At 49.2% G+C, this 24,966-nt stretch overlaps 2 protein-coding genes across 12 annotated transcripts in view; one reads left to right on the top strand and one right to left on the bottom strand.

The window, feature by feature from the left end:
• Positions 1-9,599, top strand: part of MYO9A (myosin IXA) — a 262,701-nt gene extending 253,102 nt beyond the window's left edge. For all 11 annotated transcript variants that reach the window (XM_057723187.1, XM_057723183.1, XM_057723186.1 and 8 more), the window contains 3 exons: positions 1,833-2,035; positions 4,081-4,223; positions 4,904-9,599. In XM_057723187.1, the coding sequence (XP_057579170.1) occupies positions 1,833-2,035; positions 4,081-4,223; positions 4,904-5,367 (810 nt within the window). In that variant the 3' untranslated portion in view covers positions 5,368-9,599. The remainder of the gene's footprint in view (positions 1-1,832; positions 2,036-4,080; positions 4,224-4,903) is intronic.
• Positions 9,600-13,265: 3,666 nt separating this feature from the next.
• NR2E3 (nuclear receptor subfamily 2 group E member 3) lies at positions 13,266-19,440 on the bottom strand. Its single transcript, XM_057724542.1, has 8 exons — positions 19,306-19,440; positions 18,645-18,771; positions 18,408-18,511; positions 18,071-18,319; positions 17,774-17,952; positions 16,631-16,877; positions 16,283-16,388; positions 13,266-13,614 (listed from the first exon to the last, which is right to left on the bottom strand). Exons 1-8 carry the CDS (start codon positions 19,385-19,387, stop codon positions 13,482-13,484), a joined length of 1,227 nt encoding a protein of 408 aa, XP_057580525.1. The 5' UTR covers positions 19,388-19,440; the 3' UTR covers positions 13,266-13,481.
• Positions 19,441-24,966: the final 5,526 nt, after the last annotated feature.

Below are 24,966 nucleotides of genomic sequence, written 5' to 3'. Positions count from 1 at the left end.
TTCAGTCCTTAGATTGGTATCTTTAATTGGTTTTGAAAAATGTTCTCCATTATCTCTTTGATATTTCTTCTACAGGATCTCTTTTCTCTCCCGTTAATCTTTTTACATAGGATAGATCTTTTTATTCTATTCTGTCTTTTCCCTACTTTTCTGAATTTTTCTAGAAAAATTTTTGTTTTGTTTTGTTTTCTCTGTTTGATTCTTTGTATTTTCTTCTGACCTAACTTCTGGTCCACTAATTCAACTATGTCTTTCTGTCTCTTTCAGCATGGTTATTTTAAGTCTGTTCTGATAGCCACAATATCTGGTGTCATTGAGGGTTTCTATTGTTTTTACTAGTTTTCATTTACATTGTCTTGTCTCCTTTTATGCTTGGTTACCTTTTATTGTGTGCCAGACATAGTATTTTTTAAAAATATTTTGAAACCTGAGATGATGTTACTTTCCTCCAGAGAGTCTTTTCATTTTTTCTGCCAGGTCCTCGGGCACTAGCAATCTGGGATTACTTTAATCTAATTTTAGGGATTACAGTTTTCTGAACCATTTAGATGACTTGAAGCTTGAAGCTTTAGTATCTGCAAGGACTGGAATAATTTCAGTTTACCCTTATATCTAGGACGCAAACCTTAGGGGCCCCAGCATCAGACATGGATGTAGCCCACACTGAAACCAGACAGCAACTCGCATCCATGCCTGGTTTTGGACTATTATTCTTTACCCCAGGGGTTGGCAAACTTTTTCTGTAAATGATCATAGAGTAAATACTGGAGGCTTTGTGGACCATAGAATCTGTTGCAACTATCAATGCTGCCATTATTTTGCAGAAGAGCCATAGACAACGCATGAATTCATGAGCATGAAAGTATTTCAGTAAAGCTTTATTTACAAAATCTGGCACAAGGACAGATTTGGCCCAGGAGCCATAGTTTGCTGACTTCTGCTATAGTCTTTCAAAACCTCTGCTCAGACTCTCATCCACTTCATCTTAAATTTAAATTAGCCCTGAATGCTGGGCTAGCCTCTTCTTGGCCTACCTTGTTAACTATCTCGTGCTTTCAAGAATATGTTGGGTTTTTTATGTTTGGTCCAGTTGTTCTCAGCAGGAGGTTTAATTTTAAATATCTAGTCTGCCATTATCAGAAGCTAAAGTCATATACAAGGTAACCAATTAAAACAATGAGATTTTTTTCCTCTTTGACCTCAACAAAAGAAGTTTCTTGAGTTGTTCTTAGAGAATATCTCTCACTAACACCCTGTAATATATAGACATTTTTTAAAAAATAAAACTGAGTTTTAGGACCTGTTTCTGTAGTCTTCCTAGCGAGATAGTATATTCCAGGGTTAATGTTATAGAACAGTGTTGTCCATCAGAACTTTCTTCCATGATGGGAATGCTCTATGTCTGCACTGTTCAGCATGGTAGTCACTAGCCACCTGTGGCTGTTGAGCTCTTGAAATCTGGCTAGTGTGAATGCAGAACTAAATTTTTACTTCTTTTTAATTTTAATTAATTAAAGTTAAATAGCCATGTGTAGATATTTAGTTTGGAAGGGATGCATAGATTAAAAGAAGAATCTTGTCTCTGTACACAGTGTGTTCTCACACTCCCACCCACCAACATACCCGTTTTCCAGTGCTCTTGCCAGAAGTGCTTAACCTAAATGCGTTCGACGGATGGTATCTCACTAAATATCTTAGGCCCACAGAATGTTTCCACTTATTCCTACCATTGACAAGGGGTGACGGAAGCATTACACTTATTATCCTAATTGGGCCAAGTAAAACCAATGCAGTCATTAAGTTTAACTTTTAACATGTATTTTTCTTTGCAGGGCAAGGGGCGTCTTCGTCGAGGAAACTATCCCTGCCCATCCTCTCCTGTTGTAGTTCGGTTGCCCTCCATATCTGATGTCCCAGAAGAGACCTTGACTACTGAGGCAGCGTTGGAAACTGACATCACGGAACAGCAGCAGGCAGCTATGCAGCAGGAGGAGAGAGTCCTGACTGAGCAGATTGAGAACCTGCAGAAAGAGAAGTGAGTTTCTAGGGAGAAAAGGAACAACCAGTTATCTGTTTTCATTTCCTCCTTCTGTCCTTTCTTTATTCTTCCTTGTTGTGAATCAGGCACTGCGTTAGGTGACACAGGGGATGTGGAGATGACAAAGACGTGTTGCCTGTACTTAGGAAGCAGTGTGAAAATTGTCACCTCAGGGGAGGGTGCTCCATGAGCTGGGAGACCGACCTGAGGCTGCTGCAGTAACGACGCTGGAGAAGTTGACTGGGACGGGGTGTGTCATTCTCAGCCAAGATTCCTGACAGGTCACCAGCCTTGGTGAACAGATTTGTCTTAAAAAGGAGGAATAAGGATTCCCAGGTGAAGATTATTCAGAGCGCCATAAGGGAAGATTATTATCTGAAGATCAGTATAGCCATGGGACCAGCAACCGGACGGTCAGGGTCAGGCAGCAACTCTAGCGGCTGCTGGGATACTGGGTAGGGAAATTGCTTGCAATTTAGGAGAGAGACAAATAAGCCGCTCTGTGACCTCCACCATCACTGGAGCAAGGGTGGGTAACGCTGCATCGTGGGGATAATACGGATACCCCACGGCTCTCCCTGAAGGTACTGTGTACTGGTTCTGGTCGACAATGATGACCCTTAAGTTTTAAGGGGTGTTTTGTCCCCACGTTCCAGGATCCCAGAATCCTAGATCTGAGAGCTCGGTTCGTGAGAGGTTATGAGTCTACTAAAGTACTTTTTGCCTCTCAGGATTGATTCTAGAATTTGGGCAAGCTAAAAAAGCAGCTTGGGCTCAGCTATGCTGAACATAATAAGGCAGAAGTGGCCTACTTTGACCAGGGGCTAGCTATTTGATATGAAAAACATCTGAAAAGAGAACCTAATTCAGCTTTGGTGAAAGTGGCACTGGAAGTATTGAAGGATGAGTAGGAATTTGCCAGGTAGGAAAGTCTTTCCAGAGAAAGGAAAACACATGGGCCTAGTTTCAGAGGTGTGAATGCACACTGCTTATGACAGTTGTAATTGCAGCAGTGAGTTGCTGGTGAGATTATCCTCGAAAAGATTGCCGATAAATTTCAAGCTTGGTATTGGAGGTATTAAAGGATGAATAATTTAAAGCTAGTTAGAAAAAAAAATAAAGCTAGTTAGAGTGGAAGAGAAGCTAAGGGGGCTCTGAAAGGGAGGAGACTTGATGAAAAATGAAGTTAAAATTGCAAGGATAAGGAGGTTGTGGACAGAGTGGAGGGTTGGATCAACAAACTCTAGGATCTGCCCACTGGAGAAGATTGTCTGTATAAAGTGGAGGAAAGGTTGTTAGGAGTTGCAGAGTTGTACCTAAATGAACTTTGGTGTTAGGGTATTAACATGAGCTTTTACAAAGATGTTGACTGAAATAGATCAGGGTAGTGTCAGGCAGTAGTGAGAAAGCAAGATTAGGAGCCAAGTACCAAAGACTTCAGAGAATGAGGGGGCATGACTGAGAGGCACGTGGGTGATTGATGAGGAGAGGTGGAGAATACTTTAAGTGGAGATGGACAGAAGAGGTCAATCAGTGTTTTACTTCATCTAGGAGATCTAGAGGTCTCTCCTTAGTCAAGGTAGAGGATATAGTCTGTAGCCAGCTAATAAAATTTTGTAGAAAATAGTTTAAGAGCTAGAAGGAATCCTAGAGACTATCTAATTTCTTTGTTTTGTGGATGAGAAAGTTGAGGTCCAGAGAGAGGAAAGTACTTTCCTAATGTATTATGAATGAGTTTAGAGTGAGTTTAGAATCCTGATCTCCTGATTACCAGACCAGAGTTCATTTTACCAAAAGATCTCATAGCTTCAGCTTCCTTCTCCACCTCACCCTTAGCTCTGTTTTAGGTCCCAGCCTTTGCTGTCTTTAGCCTTCACTGTGACTGTGCTTACAGGTCCTCATCTCCAGCCTGGAAGGGAACAGTAAGAAATGTGACTGTTTTTACGACCTCAGTTCCTGACTTTCACGGAAGGTCTCTTTTCCCGTTGTCTTCCTTTCATTTCTTATCAAATGATAATGGATTTCTTGACTGTATCTTACAGGGAGGAGCTAACTTTTGAGATGCTTGTCCTGGAGCCCCGTGCCTCTGATGAGGAAACCCTTGAGTCTGAGGCCTCCATAGGGACTGCTGATAGCTCCGAAAACTTGAATGTTGAGTCCGAAGGTGCCATCTCTGAGAAATCAGGTGAATGAACGTGTTAGACCCAAGACTGCAGATTTGTTTTGCAAAGAAGGAATAAGGATTCCCAACTGAAGACAAACTCCCTTTTAAGCAGGCCTTTGGCTTTGCATGAAAAGGTGACAAAGTCCTAAAGAGTTGAAATATACTGATCTTTGTGAAGCTTCTCTATAAATTGTTCATCAGACCAAGCCTTCAGTGTAAGACAGTTCTTTTGTCATTTAATGTTTTCTATCTATTTACCACAGAGAAAGCCAGCAGTCACAGCTTATGTTGTCTTACTGACCTATGACCTATTTTCTAAGGGTGGGCAGGGTGAGCTGTGCCCTGCTGTGAGATGGGGCTGTATCAGAGGAGGTCTGTAACTGCCTGGCATGTCTCAGCAAGATGTGGGATTTACTACATATCCTGGCAGTTTTTTAAATGATAAAGACAGCTGTAGGCCTCTTCTGATGGCACAGTCCAACTCCAGACTTCCTTGGGGTTGGTTCTGAAACAATATGGGTGGTGTAGAAGTGGGTGGTGAGCCCTTCTCAAGTCATGACTGGGTACAAAGTAGGCCAACTTGGACCCTCCAGATCTTAGCCTACCCACTTTCACACGTGAACAGTGACACCTCTTCATCACATGATGATATGCTTTAGAGGGAACTGTCATTTACAGCTTTGGTCTCTTTCTTGTATTAGAGAGAAGCTTAGCTCTTATCTCCCTGAAGGCAGCTGGCAAGTCTGAACCTTCAAGCAAGTTGCGGAAGCAGCTGAGAAAGCAGCAGGACTCACTGGATTCAGTGGACTCTTCAGTCTCTTCTTTATGTTCATCTAGCACTGCGTCTTCTCATGGGACCAGAAGACGATTTCAGATTTATTCCAAATCTCCATTCTACCGAGCTTCCTCAGCTGGTGAGGCCCTAGGAGTGGAAGGGCCATTGGGCCAGACCAAATCCCTAGAAGACAAGCCTCAATTCATCAGCAGAGGAACCTTCAACCCTGAAAAGGGCAAACAAAAATTAAAGAATGTGAAAAACTCACCTCAGAAAACCAAAGAGACCCCAGAGGGGACAGTTGTGTCTGGCCGCAAGAAAACTGTGGACCCAGACTGCAGCTCTACCCAACAGCTAGCTCTCTTTGGAAATAATGAGTTTATGGTCTGAACTGGCGGATGTGTGTCCCTTCATGGCTACAGAGTGGTAAACACATCTCATCTTTGGGGCCTCATCACCTGGTCCACAATATCTATCCTAGTTGTGGTCCTGCCTCTTGCCCAAGCATACAACCAAGACCTTGTGTGCTGAATTCCTGGGCCTCCTGCCGAAGCGAAAAGGCCTCTTTGAAGCCTGCTAGGGATGGTGCCAGCTGTGCCTTGGCTGCTGTATCTGACTAGAGATTTCACTAAACAAAGCACCCAGGGCCTGGGGATTGGGTCAGTTATGGAGGTCTTTGTAGTTGCCTCTCCTCCCTCCTCTTTTCCCTTCCCAGAGGTGAGTGTGGAACGAGGGGGACATTGTGGGCCGGGGGGGACCCACTAATTTCTGACATTTGAAGAAAACATATAAATCTTTCTTAACCATGAAAGCAAAATCCTTTGGGTTTATTTTGGGATAGTTAGGAGCTGGGGTAGAATATAATTTTTTTCCAAGGATTTATAAACAAAAAGCCTAAAATAAGCCCTCTATTTTAAGATTTTTGAGAAACACTCCATGTTATATTCTGGGTAAAGTAAAAAAGCAGTTGTCTCCATTAAGCCATCAGAGCATGTCTCGGACATCTGTGGTTACACAATGAAGAAGAACATACTTTTTTTTTTTTTTGATGATGTTTGATGTCTTAATAATCAATACTGGTTTAACTCCTGGTTAGTTCCTGCCAAATATATTGCATGGGCCGAAGTTTCAGTAGCCATACTGTTCTTATATCCCCTGATCCTAGGATCAGGTTCCTCTAATATTTTTTAAATGTCCCAGAGACATGGTGATCCCTAAACGTGAGGGTTTCATCCTAATCCATCCAGGCTTTTCTCTTTGTATAGATTAAACTGAAGATCATATATGAACCTATTTATCTGCTGGTGGATTTACACCACGAGCTCAGACAAATAATGTGACCATTTAATCACTTTTCCCCAAACATTCACACACAGCACTGCATGAATAAGTGTTACAGAAAGCTGCCAAAAAGTAAAAGAGAAAAGGTTTTAATATGACCCGTTTAACTTTTATCTTCTTTTCCTCAGACCATCAGTATTAAACAGATGAAAAATAAAATCAAGGACTACTTGAAGCTATTTTTGTTAATATTCTGGTTACTGAAGTTTACTGTAAATATATATATGTATAGTATGCATATTTCTTTTTAACTTTATGCTTCCTTCCTCCCCATGGAATTTCTTCCCACAGATTAGGGGCCATTGGATGTGGTGGTGAGACGCCATTCATCCCTGGGTTGAGGGAAAAGTCAGACCATTTTTCTCACCACTGGGTGTCTCCATATACCTGAGTTATAAAAGCATTTTAAGCTTCTTAGCATTTGTGGGATTAGAAATCTGTTTTTGCTATTTATAATATATGGAAAATGAAACGTGATACCCTTTCTTGAGATAAGTATGTGAAAATGTTTTTAAGTTACTAAATGCATCTTGTCTAACTACACATGCACTGTTCTAAAAAAAGAGCCTTTACTGTCTGTAACCTGAATTTTGGTTATTCTTCCTTTTCATACTTCTTTGATGTGAAGTTATGGAACTGTTAAGACTTTTGTTAAGGCAGAGTCTCTCCTGTTACACAACACTGAACCTCACGCCACTGCCTCCGAGGTTAGTGTCGAGCCCCAGAGGCCAGATGTGGAACATCATTCTGAGTGGCAGCTACAGGCAGCAGGAGGCTTACCTCTCCCTGGTTTGGGTTCAGAAATGACCTCGGGAAAGGAATCCTTTTAAATCTCCAGAATGGTGATGGTTAGTTAAGTAAATGTTAGATTTTATATCCCGCAAACATCTGCCACCTTGTTCATGCTGTCCTGAGGAGTAATAAAGGTAAAGCCTTTAAAAATCTGAATTTCATAGAGTCTCCCAGAGTCAACCCCAACCCCTCAGCGTGGTTGTGTCAGCGTGGGTGCCCCAGTGGCCATGCCAGGCGTAGTCTGTCCCGTTTTTCTCGGGAGGGTGGCTCTCAGCTGGCGTTGACGACCGCTCTCCGCTTGCTCCAGAACCTTGGTTGAATATCATACAAAAAAAGAGATTACCCTGTTGAATAGTTTTCTCTGGCCCAGAGGAATGGCCTGGGAAACCCATCTTGGCACATGGTCTGCCCTCTAAATCTTTGTGCAGTTTTTGTTTTGTTGCTGTTGTTTTGCAAAATAAGTTTTTGGCAGTTAAAAAAAACTACTCATATAGGTCACTTTATAGGAACCAGGCGATGGATGTTAAGAGACTTTATAATTTTTCTCAGGGACCTAAAACCTGAATTTGGATAAAATTAAATAAATATTTGTTTTCCAGTTGCTAGATTTGTGGATTTCTAGTCATTTAACAATCTGCCAGAATGGAGGGTGGGGAAAGGGAGATGCAGGGAATTGTAAGAATGGAGAGCAAATGTGGGACCCTCCCTCTGAAGGAAAGCAAGCTGTTGTTCTCATAGGATAACAGGCATTGTTGGTCTGGGAAAGAGATGAAGCCATGACTCTTCAAAACTGTCAGAACCAAGCGCTGCATCTCCTTCCCTCTGATCTTGACTGGTCCTCCCTGTGGTTAGTTATGTTACCACAGGGTGATGCTGTATCACAATCACTTATGATGAAGATATTTAACCTTAATATGTGTCAAATTTGTGTTTTCTGTTGCTTCTCCTTTGCTCATTTTCTTTGATGTCAGATGCCTCAAAGGAAATCCGTGTGTGGCAGCTGCGGGGGGGGGGCGGGGGCAGGGCGGGGGCAGCCCCTCATTTGGAGCCCGTATTCTAAAATGCAGAGCATTCTTTTCTAATCACACATTCCCAGCCCCAAACACAGCCTGGATGTTTAATTCTCCCTGTTAAAGTCAACATATCTCTTATCATGGAGATGTAATGGAAGCAGAGAAATATAATTTTAGGGTCACATTGTGTATCACAAAGTGCAGCAAATACAGGAAGGATTCAAGAAGGTGGCCCACTGAGTTTGTAATGCACTTTGTACTTCCTGCCGTTTTAATTATTTTGCCACTCTGGGCTTCTGAAAACACAAAGGAGATACAGCTCAGGACGAGCCTTGCAGAGACAGAGGGACCTGAGGTCAGGGGATGGGATCCAAGAGCCCCACCTTCTCATGTTTTAGAAACCAGCTCCAGCTCTTACCTTGCTGGGGGGTGAGTGGAGGCTTCTGTCTTCCATCAGAACAATAGAGTTGTTTTCACTGTCAAAGACAGAGGGTCCCAGAAGCATGCTGGAACGAGGAGGTTCCTGCAGGCCCACTTCAGTGCCTGTGGGCCATGGTTTTTTAACTATAACTAATGAATGTGTACCTTTCACAAGCACTTTGGTGAACTAGAGAGAAGAAAGTACTCTCAAGATGTGTTCAAAGCTAAGAGAGGTTTAAGAAGAAACAAACAGCTTTCCTCATCCTCTTCTCTCCCCTTTTCCCCTCCTTTGTGGGGAGCTGGACAGCATCATTCTGTGTTGACAGATGTGTTTGTCTACCCATAATTTTGTGACAGTTGGCACTGTACCCCAATGCCATGCTAGGCTTGGTATTTGTGGGAGTCCGCTGTCTTTCTGTGCCCCTAAAATACTGTTAACCACTTTTCTCTGGAACCACTCCCACATTTGATTTGGTGGTAAAGGGCAAAACAATGATTGTGGAGGTGGATCTATTAGGTCTTGGTTGAAACTGTTTTCAAAAAAGCCCCACCAAGCGGTCTATCACCCTTGCTCTCCATCCATAACTAATGGCTATTCATCAGCCCTCGTAGGTCATGTCAAAGTTGCACCTTTTGAACCAAGTAATTGTATTTACTAAGGGAAAGGTGTGGACTACAGATTAGTATTATATTATTTTAATGGATTTAAAGTAATTTATAAGTATGCCGAGTGTAAATTTATAGACTATGTATTGTAAAAGGACATATCCTGTGAAACATAATATCATTTTACTGTTTAACAGAATAATTCTATATGAAGAATGATTTGTCTCACCCCCAGAACTGGTTACATTCCTGATGCAATCAATCAACAGGCACTTTGTAATTTCTTTTTTTTTTAATTTTTTTTATTTTTATTTTTTTTTTGGCAGAGGGGCGGGGGACATCATTTGTGTAAAGTGCAGTTTGTGTCGCTCAAAATATGCACTGTATGGCTACACAAGAGCAGCTTGATGAACAGGTCACTCCATGGCTCATTAAAGAACAAAGCTTCCAAAAGCAGCAGTACGTGTGGTTTGTTTTCTTACTATCCTGGCTCCCACCCCAACTCACTCCAACCTGAACCCAAGGAACAGCAATGATTTTTGTCAAAGTGATTTTTTTCAAAGGAAAGGAATGAGCCCCAAATTGACAAAGTACAGAGGTGGTAATTATTGGAACTCAACAGAGTTCAAGTGAAGGTGAGATTCAAGCTGTGAGTTTTCTGGAATGAATGCTGAGCTGGCCAGATTTCATTTAATAAATTTAGAGTTAGGTGGGCAGGGAAGGCAATAAACCTACATCGAGCCCTCACCAAAAAAGGCCATGAAGAAGTAGCAAAAGCTGCTAATAGAGGGCCCTAGTGCATCCCTGCACTGTATGACTTTGGGAAAGTCATTTGCCCTCTATCTGGAATGTGTTCTCTCCCCCAGGTTTATGTCTCTGGATTACTCCTACTGACTCTCAGGTCTTAGTGTAAAAGGCAGTTCTACTTGGAAATTTCCTCTTCCCCCTTGAACTGGCTTAGATGTCTTGTGTTCTCAGCAGCTCTCAGTATTTGTGGCATCAAAAAACTCTTTGATGGGTAAGCTTCCCAAGGCAAGAAGGGAGCCTCACTTGCTGACTCTTAGATCCTCAACACCTGACAAAAGGTGCCCACACTTCATTTTGGTTGAGAGGGTTGACTGAGATCAGGCGTTCTCAAATGCCAAACCAAGTCTAAGGTGTAATGGAAAGAAAATTAACGTGATCAATTTTTCCCTAATGTCAAATTTACTGAAGTTTTAAAATTCTGAAATCATCCTTCCCGTTTATTTTTACATTTTGTATTAATTTGCAACAAAATAAGGATAGTGGATTATTTAAGATTTCCTTACTTGGCTAAATAAAACCTAGTAATGCTGTTTTAAAAAATTGCCCCTGTGATTACTGAATCCACAACAAACCTTTCCAATTATGAAGACAAGAGCAGAAAGTTGTAAGAAGATGCAGACCAGAGCTTTGCTTTTTAAAAACTTGTTCTTTCTCCTAGCCAGGACATAACCATGAACTTGGACAAGACACATGTAACGTCTGCTGAATCTTGTGAGGCTTCTCGGACTCCGAGGAGTATGTCACTTCCCGGTTCTGTGTAGCCTTTTATCCATTCATTCAACAAGTATTGACTGAGCACCCATGGGCACTGTCCTAGGCGGTGGGGGTATGTTGGTTAACAAAACCCCTGCCCCTGTGGAGCTTGCATCCTGGCGGGGAAAACCAATGATGTCCACAAGATGGAGACCAGACATCCACAATATCTGGGTTCCACTATCAGGTTATATTTATTTGAATGGGTGCTTCTTGGCATTTTTCAATCTCTCTCTGCCCTTCCTACCTCTAAATACTCCCTTAAGGGTGAAAGAGGATAAGTGTCTCACAGATCTGAAAACTGCAGTTGAAAAGAAAGGCCCGGATAGGCCCACAGGGTCTTCCTCTGTGTGTTTTACAGCCAAAGACATTCTGGCATTGAGGGCAGAAAAGAGTTTTCATAGTATCCACTCGCCTAGCAAGGGCCCTAAATGCAGCAGAAGAGAGCTGTTACCCATCTGAATTTCAGTGGGGTCAATTTACAGCAAAATGTTGAATAAACCCTGGGATCAACTAAGAGCTGTGTTGTATTAGGAAAACAGAAGCCACTTAGTATATTTCAGGTACAAAGGACTTAATACAGGAATTAGGGGCTTAACATGAACATTGGAAGAACTGGGGAAACAGATAAGAGAAAGCTCCCACAGAAGGTGGAGAAAGCCAGGAGATCTGAACCAAAATTTCCAAAGCTCTCAAGAGCTTTCCTGGAAGCTCCTGCAACTCACAGGAGGCTGCTGTGAAACCTCCGTGTTCCCCATACCTGGCTGCAACTGCTTCCAGAGAATAATGGCTTCTCATTCACTCTACAAACCTCATGTGAGTTCCCCCTTTCTATTAGCAAACCATAGGGGAAGGAGATCCCAGGGAATGTACTTCCTGACATCTCTGAAAGGAAGACAAGACCTTAAGAGGGGGCACAGGGCAGGGCCGGCGGGGTGGGTATGAATGCTAGGTTGACAGCAGATAACTCAGCATAAGTACCGCCTCGAATTCTGCAAGACTTCTTCCTGGAGATCCCAATCTCTTTCTCAATACAGAATTGCTGTGCTCACACATCCCAGACACTAGCCTGTGAACTTCAGCAAGCTGCCTTTGCAGCCTTGTGTTCCCCCAAGCAGGACTGCAGGATAATGTTCAGGGCCTATTTGGTCATATTTCCACCATGTTTCTTGCTAGCATGCCTTTGCTCAGGCTTTCTTTATGTGGGTCTTTAAACGTTATGGATAAAACTTTGGATAGGGAATTGGATAGTATTGATGGCATTATAGACATTAAATGACCCAAATAACTGAGGCAACTCTGATGCTTTTAGAAGATCAAGAGTCTCGAGTAGTTTGAGTGCTTAAGTGGGAAGGGCTTAAGATGGGCGGTATTTGCCATACTCTTTGCTCTCTGGGCACCAGTCTAGCTATTGTCATTTCCAGAGCAGAGTGTTCTGAAGCATCCTTCCTCCATCAAGGCAAGACATCTCTGGATAACTAGGAGAATTCATATACAGGCCAAAGGGCAGAGAACCCTCGGATTTCACAGATTTCTCACATGACCTTTTCCTCCTTGGCTTTAAGCACTTCTTCTTTGAAGACAGAAAACGCAACAGAATTGTTCAGCGGATTCCAGGGGCAGAGGAGCATGGAGAGGAGGCAGTGCCAGAGCTGAGCAGAGTCACACCAAGGTTTGAGTCCTCTCTAAGCCTCGGCTTTCTTTCATTTATAAAAGGGGATCGGTCCCTCTGCCAGATTAATCTGAGGGTTAGATAGCAATACACATTCAGTGCTCTGTTCACTGCCTGGTGTATCGAGTGCCTGATACATGTTAACATTTTTTAAAATTATTATTTTCTAGGTCTTCTGGATCTGTCTTTGAAAAGGAAGAGGTTTGTCTGAACTTCATCTTTGCGCAAGGAACTAACAAGTGATGGAGATTCCCCTTCATGAAAAGTGCCTGTGGCTGCCTTGTGTTGAGCTGCAAGGTGCTTGCCTTTGTTTACCAAGAGGTGAGGAAGGATGAGGAGGAGAAGGATGGAGAGAAGCCATGGGGTGGTGGGACGCCATCTGGAGAGAAGCTGGGTTGTTGAATCCTCTGGGAGATTTTTCACTGGGCTTGGATTCCTGGCACCTGGACTCCGACTCGGAGTAGCAACCAGATGGCCCTGTGCTCACTCCTTTAGTGTCCTCAAGGGGAGAACTTTTGCCACATTTGTTGTCCTATTTTTGTTTTTTCACTTTTCTTTGAGGTCTAACAATATGGTAAAGGGTGCAAATCTTAAATGCACAGCTCGACTGATTTTTATGAATGAATAAGTTGGTGAAATCACCACCCTGATCACAATAAAGAACATTTCTAGGACACCTGAAGGTTCCCTCGGGCCCCTTCCCAATCAGTCCCACCCCCCACCCCAGAGGTAACCACCACCCCAACTTCTGCCACCATGGATTCGTCTTGCCTGTTCTTGAGCTGGTGCTGGATGCTTTTGTTCAATGTCTATGTGAAATGTATCCATGTTGTCACATAACATGGATGGTTCTTTCCTTATTATTGCTGTTTTCCATTATATGAATATACCACAATTTATTAATCCATCCTACTGTCATTGTACAGTTTGGGGCTGTTGTGAGAAAAGCTGCTACGAACATTCTTGTACTACCTTTTGGTGGACTTTTCTGCTAGGTACACATACCTACGAGCGCAATGGCTGAACCGAAGGCCAGGCAGATGTTTAGCTTCAGTAGACTGTCTTCCAGAGTGGTTGCACCCATTTTATTTCCACCTCCACTAGTTTTTGAACATATCGCAAAGGAGCTTCTCCATTGGCGTATTCCCTATGGTCTTGCGGAAAAAGAGGAGCTCAACACGTTCGGAAGTGATAAACTTCAGAGACGGGAGGAGCAGGAGCAATTTCCCAAACCTGAACAGGAGAGGGGACACCATCAGTTTATCAGCTTCTGAGCCTGAGTCCTAGGGGCCCGTGTCTTCCCAGGAAAGGCAGAGGGGGAGCGAGAGGAGAGATGGGCGGCGCCCAGGGCGAGGAAGGAGGGATTTCGAGGGAAGGCCCCATTCACTCACCCCTGACCCACTGTGGCCCTCCTCCGATGTTCAGTTGAGGAGTGATGAAAGCAGTGAATAAATATCGTTTATTATGTGTAAAGATTATAAAGTGAGAAGTTATATTAACAGTGGCTGTGAGTATATTATTATTAATCAAATATGATTACATGATGATTAATACCACCTATATTTGAATAAGAATACAAATCTCTGGGCATTCCCTGGTGGTCCAGTGGTTAGGACTCAGTGTTTGCGCTCATGGGCCCTGGGTTCAATCCCTGGTTGGGGAACTAATATCCTGCAAGCCGCCTGGCATGACCAAAAACTATATATATATATGTATATATATATAAATTCTCCTCTGTAAGCCACCTGTAATAATAGAGTAGCCATTAGTGAAAATGTTCTGAAATTGAAACAATTTTTGTGGCTGAAATACTCATCCAGACAAAAAGTAATTGTAGTTTTAAATAAGAACCGTTTGCCAAGGCCGGGGTCCCCAGGGAAGAGACGGTGGATGATGAAGCCCCGAGAGACAGGTAGAGGGCATCGGACCTTCCTTGGGTGGGAGGACTGACAGCTGGGATCAGTGCCCTGTGTCAAGGAGGCCACGTCAAAATGAGGCAGCTCCACGCTCAGCTTCTACCACGGAGGTCTACGGGAAGTCTCCCCCACCTCCCAGTGATCTGCTGAACTCGTTTTGCCAGACCAAGGGCTTTCTCTTGTGGAAGCCAAGCGGGTAGCACTGAGCAGTCATGCACCCCTCCCTTGTGCCCCTCCCTCTTCTGCTGCTCTGATCTGAGGCGTGTCAGGAAGGAGTAACTATAAAGCCAAGTACAGAAATCGTTTTTCAAACTGCCGGAAGTGGGTCACAACCAGCCTTTCAAGAAAATAAACTAGAAATAGAAATATCAGAGTTAATTATACAAAGCAAGGGCAGGTATTACTTGGTGAAACTTTGTCCAGTATCTGTGTGTTATTGGGTTTTGATGGAAAGTGTATTGCTTCCTGGGTGTTGCAGTTTTTACAAACTGAAATACACCAGCTTAGAGAACCCAACATTCGACACTCATTTTCTGCCTGTAGTTGGTACTATGCTACTATAGGAGTGTCATGGGAAATCTTAATCAGAATTTTTAAATTTAACACAAAAGCAATATGCCTGGACATCTCTGGGAGCTGATCCCAACAGAAACCTGGTGAAGGAGGGCTGCTGGTATCTGAGTGGCTGTGACGACTATTCTTAGGATGCTGCGTTGAGCCTTAGGGACACTTGTTCTCCCTGTGCGCCTCAACAGCAGAAATCTTCCTGTGCAATAGGTATATTCCTTGTATACTTTGACTCTTTCTAAAGGAAAATTACCTCTTCCTTTGATCATTTCTCAGATTACAGGGGATTTGAGGGTGCCCCTGTTAGCTCACTTCTTCCGAGAGAACTGCTGGGAGCCCTAAGAGAATGCACATAATATGGTCTAAAATAGACAACAGGTGCCTGGAGGCCAAGTGGTCCAATCTTGCCAAGGCTCCTTTGGATCTGCTGGCACCTGGGTGAGCCGGGCAGTCCCAGAGCACTGGCTCCTGCCTCCACCGTCCCCAGAGCCACAGTCTCAGCCAGCAGCCACTGTCCTCCAAACCTAACCAGGGCTGGGCTCCTGTCCATGCGTGTCCAGCCGTTTCCTCCTGACTTTCCTTTTTATTTCTTGACTACCTCTTCTCCCAAATAGCTCCTCTTCCCTCGTTCCTTATATCCATTCAAGCGCCAGGTCTGACCCATCCCAGTTCACAGGGGCTCTCACATCTGTCACTGCCTTTCCACGGCTCCCCTGCACGATAGCCGTGTCTGCTTTCCTCCCTGGTTGGATGCTCTGTACTTACTGCCGTGCCTGTGCGTGAAGCCCAGTTCTGTATACAATGCTCTGCAGCTCAAAAACCTGCCATGGCTCCCCTCCACCTACCAAATCAGACCTGGCCTTTGGCTGGCCTTCAGAGTCCTGAACAGGCTGGTGTCAGAGAGCCGTTCTGGCTGAGTCCCCAACCTTCTCCCTGGCAGCAATCTCTTATGCCTTCCAAACTGGGCTCCTGACCTCGTAATATATGAATATTTGCCTCTCTCACTTTCTCCCTTGGTAAATGATGACTTCTCTCCTTGTAGACCGTATCCTTCCTCCAAGTCCAGCCCTACCTCCACGAAGTCCCTCTCAGCTCTGCTTTGCACCGCCCCCTCCAGGGGTCTCTGTCTCCTTCGGATGCATGCAGCCCTCAACGCCTGACTAGGGTGGCCCTCAGCGTCAGCCTGGTCACTGCGCCGGACATCCCTGGGAAGCTGCAAGTTTGCCTCATGCACACTTTGGTCCCTCCTCCCGGGGCTGGCGCTGTGCCCGGCTCACAGTAGGTGGCGGTCACGTGCTGGCAGCACAGAGACCCTTGTGCCATATAAACAGTGCAGCCCTGAGATGGTGGCAGAGAGGTGGGCAGGGGGGCGGGGAGCTGAAGGGAGAGATGGGCAGGTAGGCACAGGCTCAGGTCACCTCACAGGCTGGCTGGGGTGGTGGGCCTTGCTGTGCTGGCTCAGCATCACTTGGGACTGGTCCTGCAAGGCCTCTACGTGCTCAGGATCCTTCAGGCCCCGCGTTTCTGGAGAGAAGAGCAGCAGTGAGCTTCTCTCCCAGCCCCTCCACCTCCCTCACAATCAGCCAGGGCCTCAGGAGGGGTGAGCCCAGCCCTGCAGCCCTCCTCTCCTGCCCCCGGGGAAGTCTGCACACATGTGGGTCTATGTGGGGCGATGGAGGGACAGTGAGGGGCAGAGTAAGTCACCAGAATTCCCTTTCTTTATCCCCAGCCATTTCCCTCTAAGGTTTAAGCAAAGACTCAGAAACCTGGTTTGAAGAGGACCAGGGCCTTCATGCAGGCGAACTCTGTGGGGTCCACTGCCAGTGCCCGGAACCGTGCGATGGTTTCCTGCAGGATTCGAGTCTCCGCACTGGCCAGTGCCAGGGGGCCCTGAGAGCTGCCGCCCGCAGAGGCCTCAGGCGGGGCCAGCAGTGGGCAGCTGTCCAGAGGCAGAGACCACTGGATGGCTCCAAGGAGGAAGAGTTCACTCCATGCCTCTTCCAGCAGGATCACCTGTGCCCAGAGAGGGGGCGCGTGTGATGGCTGATACACAGCTCCTCTGGCTCAGCCTGGAACCTCTGCCACCTACTCAGGAGCCCTAGGAAAAGGAAGCCTGGTCCCGAGTGCCCAGAACATTCTGACCTCTGCCTGACATCAGCCAGGGGCCCGGAGCGCTGGGACTTGGCACCATCTGGCCCAGGCGCCTAGGCTGCAAGACACTCTACGGGCTCCATCCAAAGCTGCAAGTGGAACATTTAGGAAATCCTGGAGCTGTGAGACGCTGGGCAGCCTTGGGGACACTCGCCACCAGCATCCTAAGCTGAGTGTACTTCGCAGACTCAGCCTGGCTTCTGAGCGGCTTCATCCAAGCCACCGGCTAAGGACTCAGACTCTCAGAGTGCCTCTTTCCTGGATTTGTCATGACAGGCCGCCTTGCTCGTGAGACGCCCCGAGGGGTGTCCTAGTGGTGAGGAGGCTGGGCTGAAACACAAGCGCTGAAGTCAGGGGCGTTTGTGCTCCAAGGGAGCCCAGGTTTGCCCACTGATGCTGCTTAGGGTGTGCAGGCCGCCTTGTGACATACGGAGCATCTGCAGGGCCTGAGGGTTTGTCTAGGAGGAAAGAAGACCCAGAAGGGCACAGACATTGCCTTCAAATCCCTAGTCCCTGTGTGTCCCTGGCCGTCACTCTCCCCTGGGTGGTGACCCCGGCCATCATCGCGGCCCAGAGATGTAGCACCGCCAACAGTCACATCCCTGAGATCCGTGCCCCTGACCATCACTGACTCTGAAGCCTGGCTGTCCCTGACCGTCACCATCCCCAAGTCGCGTGCCCCTCCGATCATCACCTGCGCAAGGAGGTATACGCGCCCCCAGCCCGGCTGACTCTTGTGAGCCCCCCGCCGGGAGTACCTGATCCCGGAAGGGCAGGTTGGAGAACACGGGCAGGTTCTTGGCCCACTTGACAGCCATGAAGAGCAGGCGAGCCGACGTCTCATGGATGCTGTCCAGGCCACAGGGCGGGGAGGAGGAGGAGTATGGGGACGAGGGGAACTCGGGGTCATTGCTGGTGACATCGATATTCTCATCGGCTGTTGGAGGAGGAGGTGGTGCATCAGCCCCCGCTCCGAGGCAGGCGACAGGGGCTTCACGGGGGCCGAGGTGTGGGATGAAGGCAGGACCCAGGAGCTCAGCCCTCTCCCCGCTTACCTTCCTCTGGCTCCAGCTTAGCACAGGTTTCAGCCGTTATCAGGCTGGCCATGAAGTGGTGGTGCCCTGGAGGTGTAAGGGCCCGGGGCCCCAGGGCTCTGGCTGCAGACACCGGCGTGGGGCCCCGTGGGCTGGGCCCTGCCGGGGTCGGGGGAGCCACCAGGGCCTCCAGCCGGGGCTCCGTGTCTGACTCCACGCTGTCCATTCGGACCTGGGCGGTGCTCCGTGGCTGGCGCTCATGCTGCACGGCTGGGGAGGCAGGGAGGGTCAGGGTACCCCGTGGGCCACGCGCCCCCATCTCTGCTGCCACGCGTCCCTGGAGGGGCTCCCGACTCACCGTCCTGGTTCATGCCCGCCTGCAAGCACTTCTTCAGCCGGCAGGCCTGGCACTGGTTGCGGTGGGCCTTGTCCACTGGGCACATGCCTGCCCCCACCTGGCACCTGTGGGTGGAGGGGGGCTCCAGGGCGTCAGGGTCCTGACTCCCTTCTTCCCTGAACATCCTCCATCCCTCCCAGGGGCCCTTCGTGGCTGGAGGCTGGCGGGGGTCCCGGGGGGCGGCCGGCCCTCCCTCACCTGTAGATGAGCCGCCTCCTCACGCTCCTCTTGAAGAAGCCGCTGCAGCCGTTGCAGGCGTAGATGCCGTAGTGCTTCCCGCTGCTGCCGTCCCCACACACGCGGCACTGGGGCGAGGGGCCCGCGCCTGAGGGCAGCCCGGGCTGGGTGGGCGCTGGGCCGAGCCAGCCACACGCCCCCCCCCCCCACCTCCTCAGGGACCCCTCCACCCTCCTTCCCTTCCTCGTCCTCCGGTTCCTGCCCATCTGTGTCTCTCCCACCTGGAACGTGTCTCCCTCATCACCCCCCCCACCCCTTCTCCTGTCCCCTCTCTCCGTGGCCAGTTCTCAACGAGCACACTCTCCGCCCCACCTCCCATTCCTGTCTCTGCAGGTGGCTTCAGGCTCCATCACGCACAAAAGCTTTCTTAATATCACCGCTAGGGACCTCTGCTCCCAACCCCCGAGGGCCCTTCTCTCTCCTTTTCTCCCCCATCCACTCAGCTGTCCTGTCTGACACCCATGTTTCCAGGGTTCTGGGTTTGCCAGCGGGTTTCCTCACACTTGCCCACAGCCCTTGGGGCTGGTGCGGCGTGGCTCTGGCTCCTTTCATGGTCCCTGCAAACCTCCGACCCACACTCCACACCCCAAGGGTCCAGACCCTACCTTCAGGAAAGCCGTACCTGTTGGCTCCTCCCCCAGGCCCCACCTGCCTGGAGACTCCTTCCTGGAGGCAGCCACAGCCGCTGGCACCACTGCAGCCATGTTGGAGCTCGTGGGCGCTGTTGGCCTGGTCCTGGCCAGTCCCAGGGCAGCCTCCGCCTTCCTGCCTGAGGGGGGACCTCAGGCTTGCTGGGCAGGCCCCAGCTTCTGCCTCCCTCTCTGAACCTCTGTCTCTCTGTTTGTGCCCCAGTCTCTCTTCTATCTCTCCTTCTCCCTCTGTCTCTGTCTCTCTCCCTCGTCTCTCCTCTCTGTGCTCCTGTCTCCTGTCCCCTCTGTCTAAACGCAGGAGCTGCCCCAACGTCCCCTCACAGTGGCGGCTCTGGCTCGGGGAGGTTTCTCCCAGGGCAGTGCTGGACGCAGCTTATGATTCTCTTAATCTTTACTGTCTCCACAGGGGATCAACCAGCCACACCTGCAGCATTACCAAGGTGCCCCTGGGAGCCAGTCAGGCCTGCTGCCCCCACGCCGGCTCTCAGGCTGCTCGGTGGCCCTGGCTCCCTGTGCTCGCAAGCTGTTCACATCGAGAAGGGAGGTGTGGACTCCACCTGCCCCAGGACTGTAGGGGTCTGGGGACAGCGGTGAGGCTGAGGTGTGTGTGTGTCTGTGTGTGGCTCCACCCTCGGGTGCTCACTGTGGGTCGTGGGTAGGTCCTGCTCTCTGTCCTGGAGCTTCTCCCCTAATCCCTTGATAAGGGACTGCTTGGGGCCCAGGATGTGAGGGTCCGGGCACCCCTGGAAGGCTAGCAGCCCCCAGATGCCCAGCACAGAGGCAGCTCCCGTCACACACGGAAACGGGTCCAATGTAGGGTCTGAGGTCGGCCTGCAGGCGGGGGCGCCTGGGCCCAATGTGGAGCGTCTCCTGCAGGACTGGGGGGGGTGAGGACACAGCCCCTGAGCCTGGCTACGGACTCTCAGGCGGCGTCCCCCCCTTCCCTGACGTGTCCTCACAGTTCCGGCAGGCTGGTCCCTCGCTTCCCTAGACCTGGTCTTCCCAGCTTGAGCCCAGGAGTGGTTCTGGGGTGGGGAGGCAGAAGAAGGCGTCCGTGCTTCCTTGGGCCAAACCCTGGGCCCCTGAGGGAGGGTGGAGAGAGCCAAGACAGACCCAAGTTCAAATCTCTGCTCCCTCACAGCCAGCCACGGGTCCCTGAGCAAATGATTTAACCTGTCTGAGCTTCAGTTTCCAGCAAAAAGTGGTGACAGTAGTACCTGCCTTTACGGTAGCTGGCGGAGCTAAGTAGATGATTCTCAATGTGTTCCAGGGCCTGGCACTTAGGAGGAGGATAATAAATGATGGGGGCTGTTATTATTGCTTCTCAGAGTTGAGAGGACCCCAGAGCAATCCCCAGCAAATAGCCTTTCCTCTCTCTGCTCCTCTGTCCCCACCCCGACTCCCCACCCCATGCCCAGGCCGGCGCGGAAAGCCTCATGTTGGTGTGGAGGGGACCACGCATGCTCAGCGGACCTGGGCTCACCTCTGGGTGAGCCTGGGGCAGGGGCTGGCCCAGCCTCAGAGCCTGAGGGGGAGGGGGCAGTGTGAAGCCTCCGGAAGGATCACGGAGTTAGGGGGACGGGGGCGGTGCAGCGGCCTTATGTGAGTGGGGTTAACCCTCCCTGTGACAGAGAAGCACTATTGGGGATTTGGAAAGTCAGCTTGAGGGACTTTGCGGGGTAATCCGCTTTCTGGGGCCTCAGAAGATCGAGGCCACTGGGCTGAGGCCCCTCACCTGGCCTCTGCCTCTGTCGTCGCCCCCACCCCTCTCCTGACGGGCAGCCCCTCAGGACCCTCCCCTGCAAGGTCCCCTGCTCCACCTAGCCTCCAAAGCCAAGGGCATCCCTGACTCCCAAAGCTCATCTCTCCCACTCTTCTGGAGCACGTCTCTACCATCTTCCTCCCGCTCGGAGCTCACTGGCACAGCCGGTGTCCCAGCAGACCTTGCCACTCTCCCCTGGGGTAACCTCACACACATTCGCGGCTTCCACGACCACTTTACGCCAGACTCCTGCCTGGGTTTCTGCCCTGAGCTTCCACCCTCAGATCCCTCCGGACCAACTCCACATGCCCCAACCAACCCATCCCCAGCTTGTCCGCACAGAGATGGTCCCTGAAGCCCCAGGGTTGAGGGGCCACCTGGAGCACCCTGTGCAGGAGGAGGCTGAGCTGAGGGCCTCTAATCCTGGAAGCCTGGGTCAAGGAGGATCTGGTAGCAAAGGAGCTGAGAGGGAAAATCGGGACAGCGCGGGTCGTGGGAGCAAGGAGAGGAGAGGATTCAAGGCTGGAGGCATCACCAGGTCAAGTGTCCTATGAGGTCGTTTGTATCCCCAATAATAAGGATGAGAAAGTAAGAAGAGTGTTTCCACGAATGCTAGGGATATATCCCAGCCTCACAGAATCCCTGTAAAGGAGTTACCATCATTATCAGCCTCAATTCACAGATCAGGAAGTTGAGTCTCAGAGAGGTGGAGCAATTCCCTTCAGGCCACACAGCTACAGAGTGGTGGAGGAGGCTGGGGTTGGAGGCGGGGGTTTCAAACTTGTGTCTCATCCCCAAACTCCTGCTTTCTACCACAGGGCTCTCCAGGAAGACTCTGAGCAGTCACTCTGCTAGGCTTTAGCAGCAGGGGGTAGGTGGTGCCCTTGGTGAGAGTTGTTCCAAAGGAGGGGACCGCAGACGGCCCTGGGCGGGGTGCCGGGTGGTGATGGGGAGGACCTGGGAGCAGAGCACTGGGCTGAGAGGAGGAGACAGCGCTAAGGGGTTTGCAGGAGGGGTGACATTGAGGAAAGTTTTTTTTTTCTATTGAGGGAGATGTTAAAAGAAAAATATTTGAGAACAGGAGTTCCCTTTATAATGGGAGACACAGAGGAGAAAGAGGCAGGGGGAGAGAGTGTGAATACCCGATCCTTGAGCAAGCCTGGGGTGGGGGTGGTGCAGGGGACATGTAGAGGGATGGCTTTGGCCTTCAGAGGGGCCACCTGGAAGTACTGAGAGAACCCAGGGCTTAGGGCAGGCTCTGGGTCAGCACATCTCCTCTCAGATCCTAGTTTTACATCTTCCTGGCTATGTGAGCTCGGGCAAGTGATTCTGCCTCTCTGTTTTAGTCTCATCCTCTCTAAACTGGGCAGACTAGTGCCCCCCAGGGTTGTGGTCGGATTAGAGGAGGTGACACTGTAGGGGTTAGTGCAGTCCAAGGAGAGAGGGAGGAGGCCGGTGGAAGGGAGCCAGGGCAGAGGGCAGAGGTTAGCGGGGAGTGCCTTGGAGAGGTGAGGTCTGAAACAGCCGCTCTGGGGAAGGGACTCAGGGAGGGACTTTGGGGGAAGCTCTAAGGCTCAGCTGAGAGTAAAGACAGTGACAGTCTGGGCAGGTATAGGATTTTCCTTGAAGCCCCCAACAGGGTGGCAGATGCTGGGAGGGGGTGGACGCCAGGATTGCTCCAAGGCTCGGTTCCTCCGAGCAAGTGCATGGGAAGGACCTCGAGGAAGGAGTTGAAGGCATGGGGAGAAGGTGTTGAGGGGAGAGTTGAGTGGGGAAGTGGAGGAGAGGACTCCTTTCCCCTGATGGGTCTTTTCTCTGCTGTTCTCCATCTCAGCTACACTGCCCCTCCTGCTCTACGTGCCCAATCGCTCCCATCCTTCAAGGCCTGTTCAGGGCTCACCTCCTCCAGGCAGTCTGCCTTGACGCCTCTCTTTCTAGAGCCACCTCCAAGGCCAGATATTGTCCTTAATGTTGAACCTCATTCCAGGTCTACTTTCTCTCCTCAGTAGATGGTAGATTCCAGGGGTCAGGTTCAGAGTTTCGGGTCAGCTGGGCATGTGGACCACAAGGCACTAATGGACAGAAATCCATTTTTAACTTGTCCTTCTTTTCCTGGTATTTTAGGGTGGGTATAGAATAAAAAATAAATAAATCCATCAGAATAAAAGACACCAGCAGTGTCTGACCTGCTTGTTCTTACACTGTTTGTTTTGACTTTATCATGTTGTCTCTCCATGTCATTTTGATCCCAGCGGAGCTCCTCTCTCGCCCCGGCCCTCAGTTCTTTGGCAGTTCAGGCCCAGCCGGAGCTGTGGTTGTGCTGGGGGAAGAGATGACAGCCCAGCAGGGCTGGGGAACAGGGGGGTCTCTCCCGATCTGTGACCACCAGCTGCTGGGGCAGACACCAAAGGATTACGCAGCCCAAAGCCTTGAATCTGCTGACGAAGCTGCCAGAGGCTACCTTATCACTAATACAATTATTCCCCCAGGGGACAGGTCAGCAACTTCCTTCTGACTCCCTGGAAGTCTGTGACAGGGCGGAGGGGCGGGGGCGGGTGGGGAGACGGGTCCGTGATGAAGGCTGCAGAATTGATGTCCCTCTGGACCTTGAAGACCCTAGCAGGTAAAGCCTCCTGCTCCAGACTGTCTAGGGTCTGTCCTACCCAGGGTCACCAGGTCCCAGGCCTGAGAGATGACCTGGGCTCTGCCATAGGGAGGAGGCAGTGGCTCCGGGGATGACCCAGCTCCGGAGCAGGCTGCCTGGGCTGGATGGCATGGTTCCCATTCTGGCAGCCATGGGCTTCTGGTCTGGGGCAAACCTCATTCCCAGCTTTGGGAACATGTCTTCTGGGATTTCTTTAAAATTCTCTTTTTTTCCCGTTCAAGGGTCTTCAGTATCTCTGAGAAAGGATAGCTAGTGGCGAGTGCACGGGCTCTGGAGCTCAGGACCCCCTTCTAGGAAACTATCCCCTGGAAAATCTCACAAAGATTTAATTATATGGTGGTTGTCTGCAGTGATTTTAGTGAAACATCCATCTGCAGACAACTGGGTAAATAAAGTATGCTCTGTCCCTGCAGTGGAATGCTATGCAGCCATTGCTCCCAAGTTCATTTCCAAGGAAATATGCCCACAGTGTTCCAACCTCAATCCAGCTGCAAAACAGCATGTACAGTTTGATTTCATGTGTCTCAGAGGCATTTCTGGCCACAGATCACTTTCTCCTCGACCGGACCTCAATTATTAATAGTTTCTTTTTCTAGAGCAATGAGTGGAAGGTTCAGGACTCCAAGGGGCCGACACCAGCAGGAAGGTTTCTCATCAAAGCCTCTTTATTTCCTTTTCAAGATAACACGTGGAAATAATCAGATATTCCCTGCGCAGTTTCCTAGCTCTTGGCTACGGAAGCCTCTCTCCTAGAATCGTTTCCAAGGTCTGAGCGCAGAACAAGAGAGGCTCCCAGCCCTATCCAAGGACGAGCAGACCAGAGGCAGGCTGTGCAGGACACATCCAACCTGCTGCTGCATGTTGCGGGGGTGTGCGGGGGTGATGACTGACGGTGAAGGACGTCTGTTTTAACCCTTCCTCCTTCCTGGCGCTCTGAGAGGTGGGCTTCTCCATGCTCTCGTGGGGCTATGACCAGCAGAAATCCTCGCCACAATCAAAACATTTTGTTTCCTCGGAATGTTTCGTAGTGAACATGTTATCATCATCATGAGGAAAGAAACAAAGCTCTTTTCAGTTTTTTAAAAAGAGCTAATTTGAAATAACTATTACCAGTAGTCATCCTCATCACAGGAAATATTTATGAAGAAATGGTTCAGTGTTTCAGTGTGTGCGAAGGCAAAGCGTCTCGTGTTCTGGGCGTCTCTC

This window comes from Hippopotamus amphibius, chromosome 2, assembly GCF_030028045.1.
Source record: "Hippopotamus amphibius kiboko isolate mHipAmp2 chromosome 2, mHipAmp2.hap2, whole genome shotgun sequence".
NCBI classification, from domain to species: Eukaryota; Metazoa; Chordata; class Mammalia; order Artiodactyla; family Hippopotamidae; genus Hippopotamus; species Hippopotamus amphibius.
This window is presented reverse-complemented; position numbering and strand designations above follow the sequence as displayed.

Excerpts from the sequence above, each read along its gene's own strand:
- NR2E3 (XM_057724542.1), bottom strand. The coding sequence starts at position 19,387 with ATGGCTGCAGTGGTGCCAGCGGCTGTGGCTGCCTCCAGGAAGGAGTCT. Across the intron at positions 18,512-18,644 it reads AGGAGGCGGCTCATCTACAG|GTGCCAGGTGGGGGCAGGCA; the intron begins GTGAGGGAGGGC and ends CTCCACCCACAG. Across the intron at positions 16,878-17,773 it reads ACCTGCCCTTCCGGGATCAG|GTGATCCTGCTGGAAGAGGC; the intron begins GTACTCCCGGCG and ends CTCTGGGCACAG.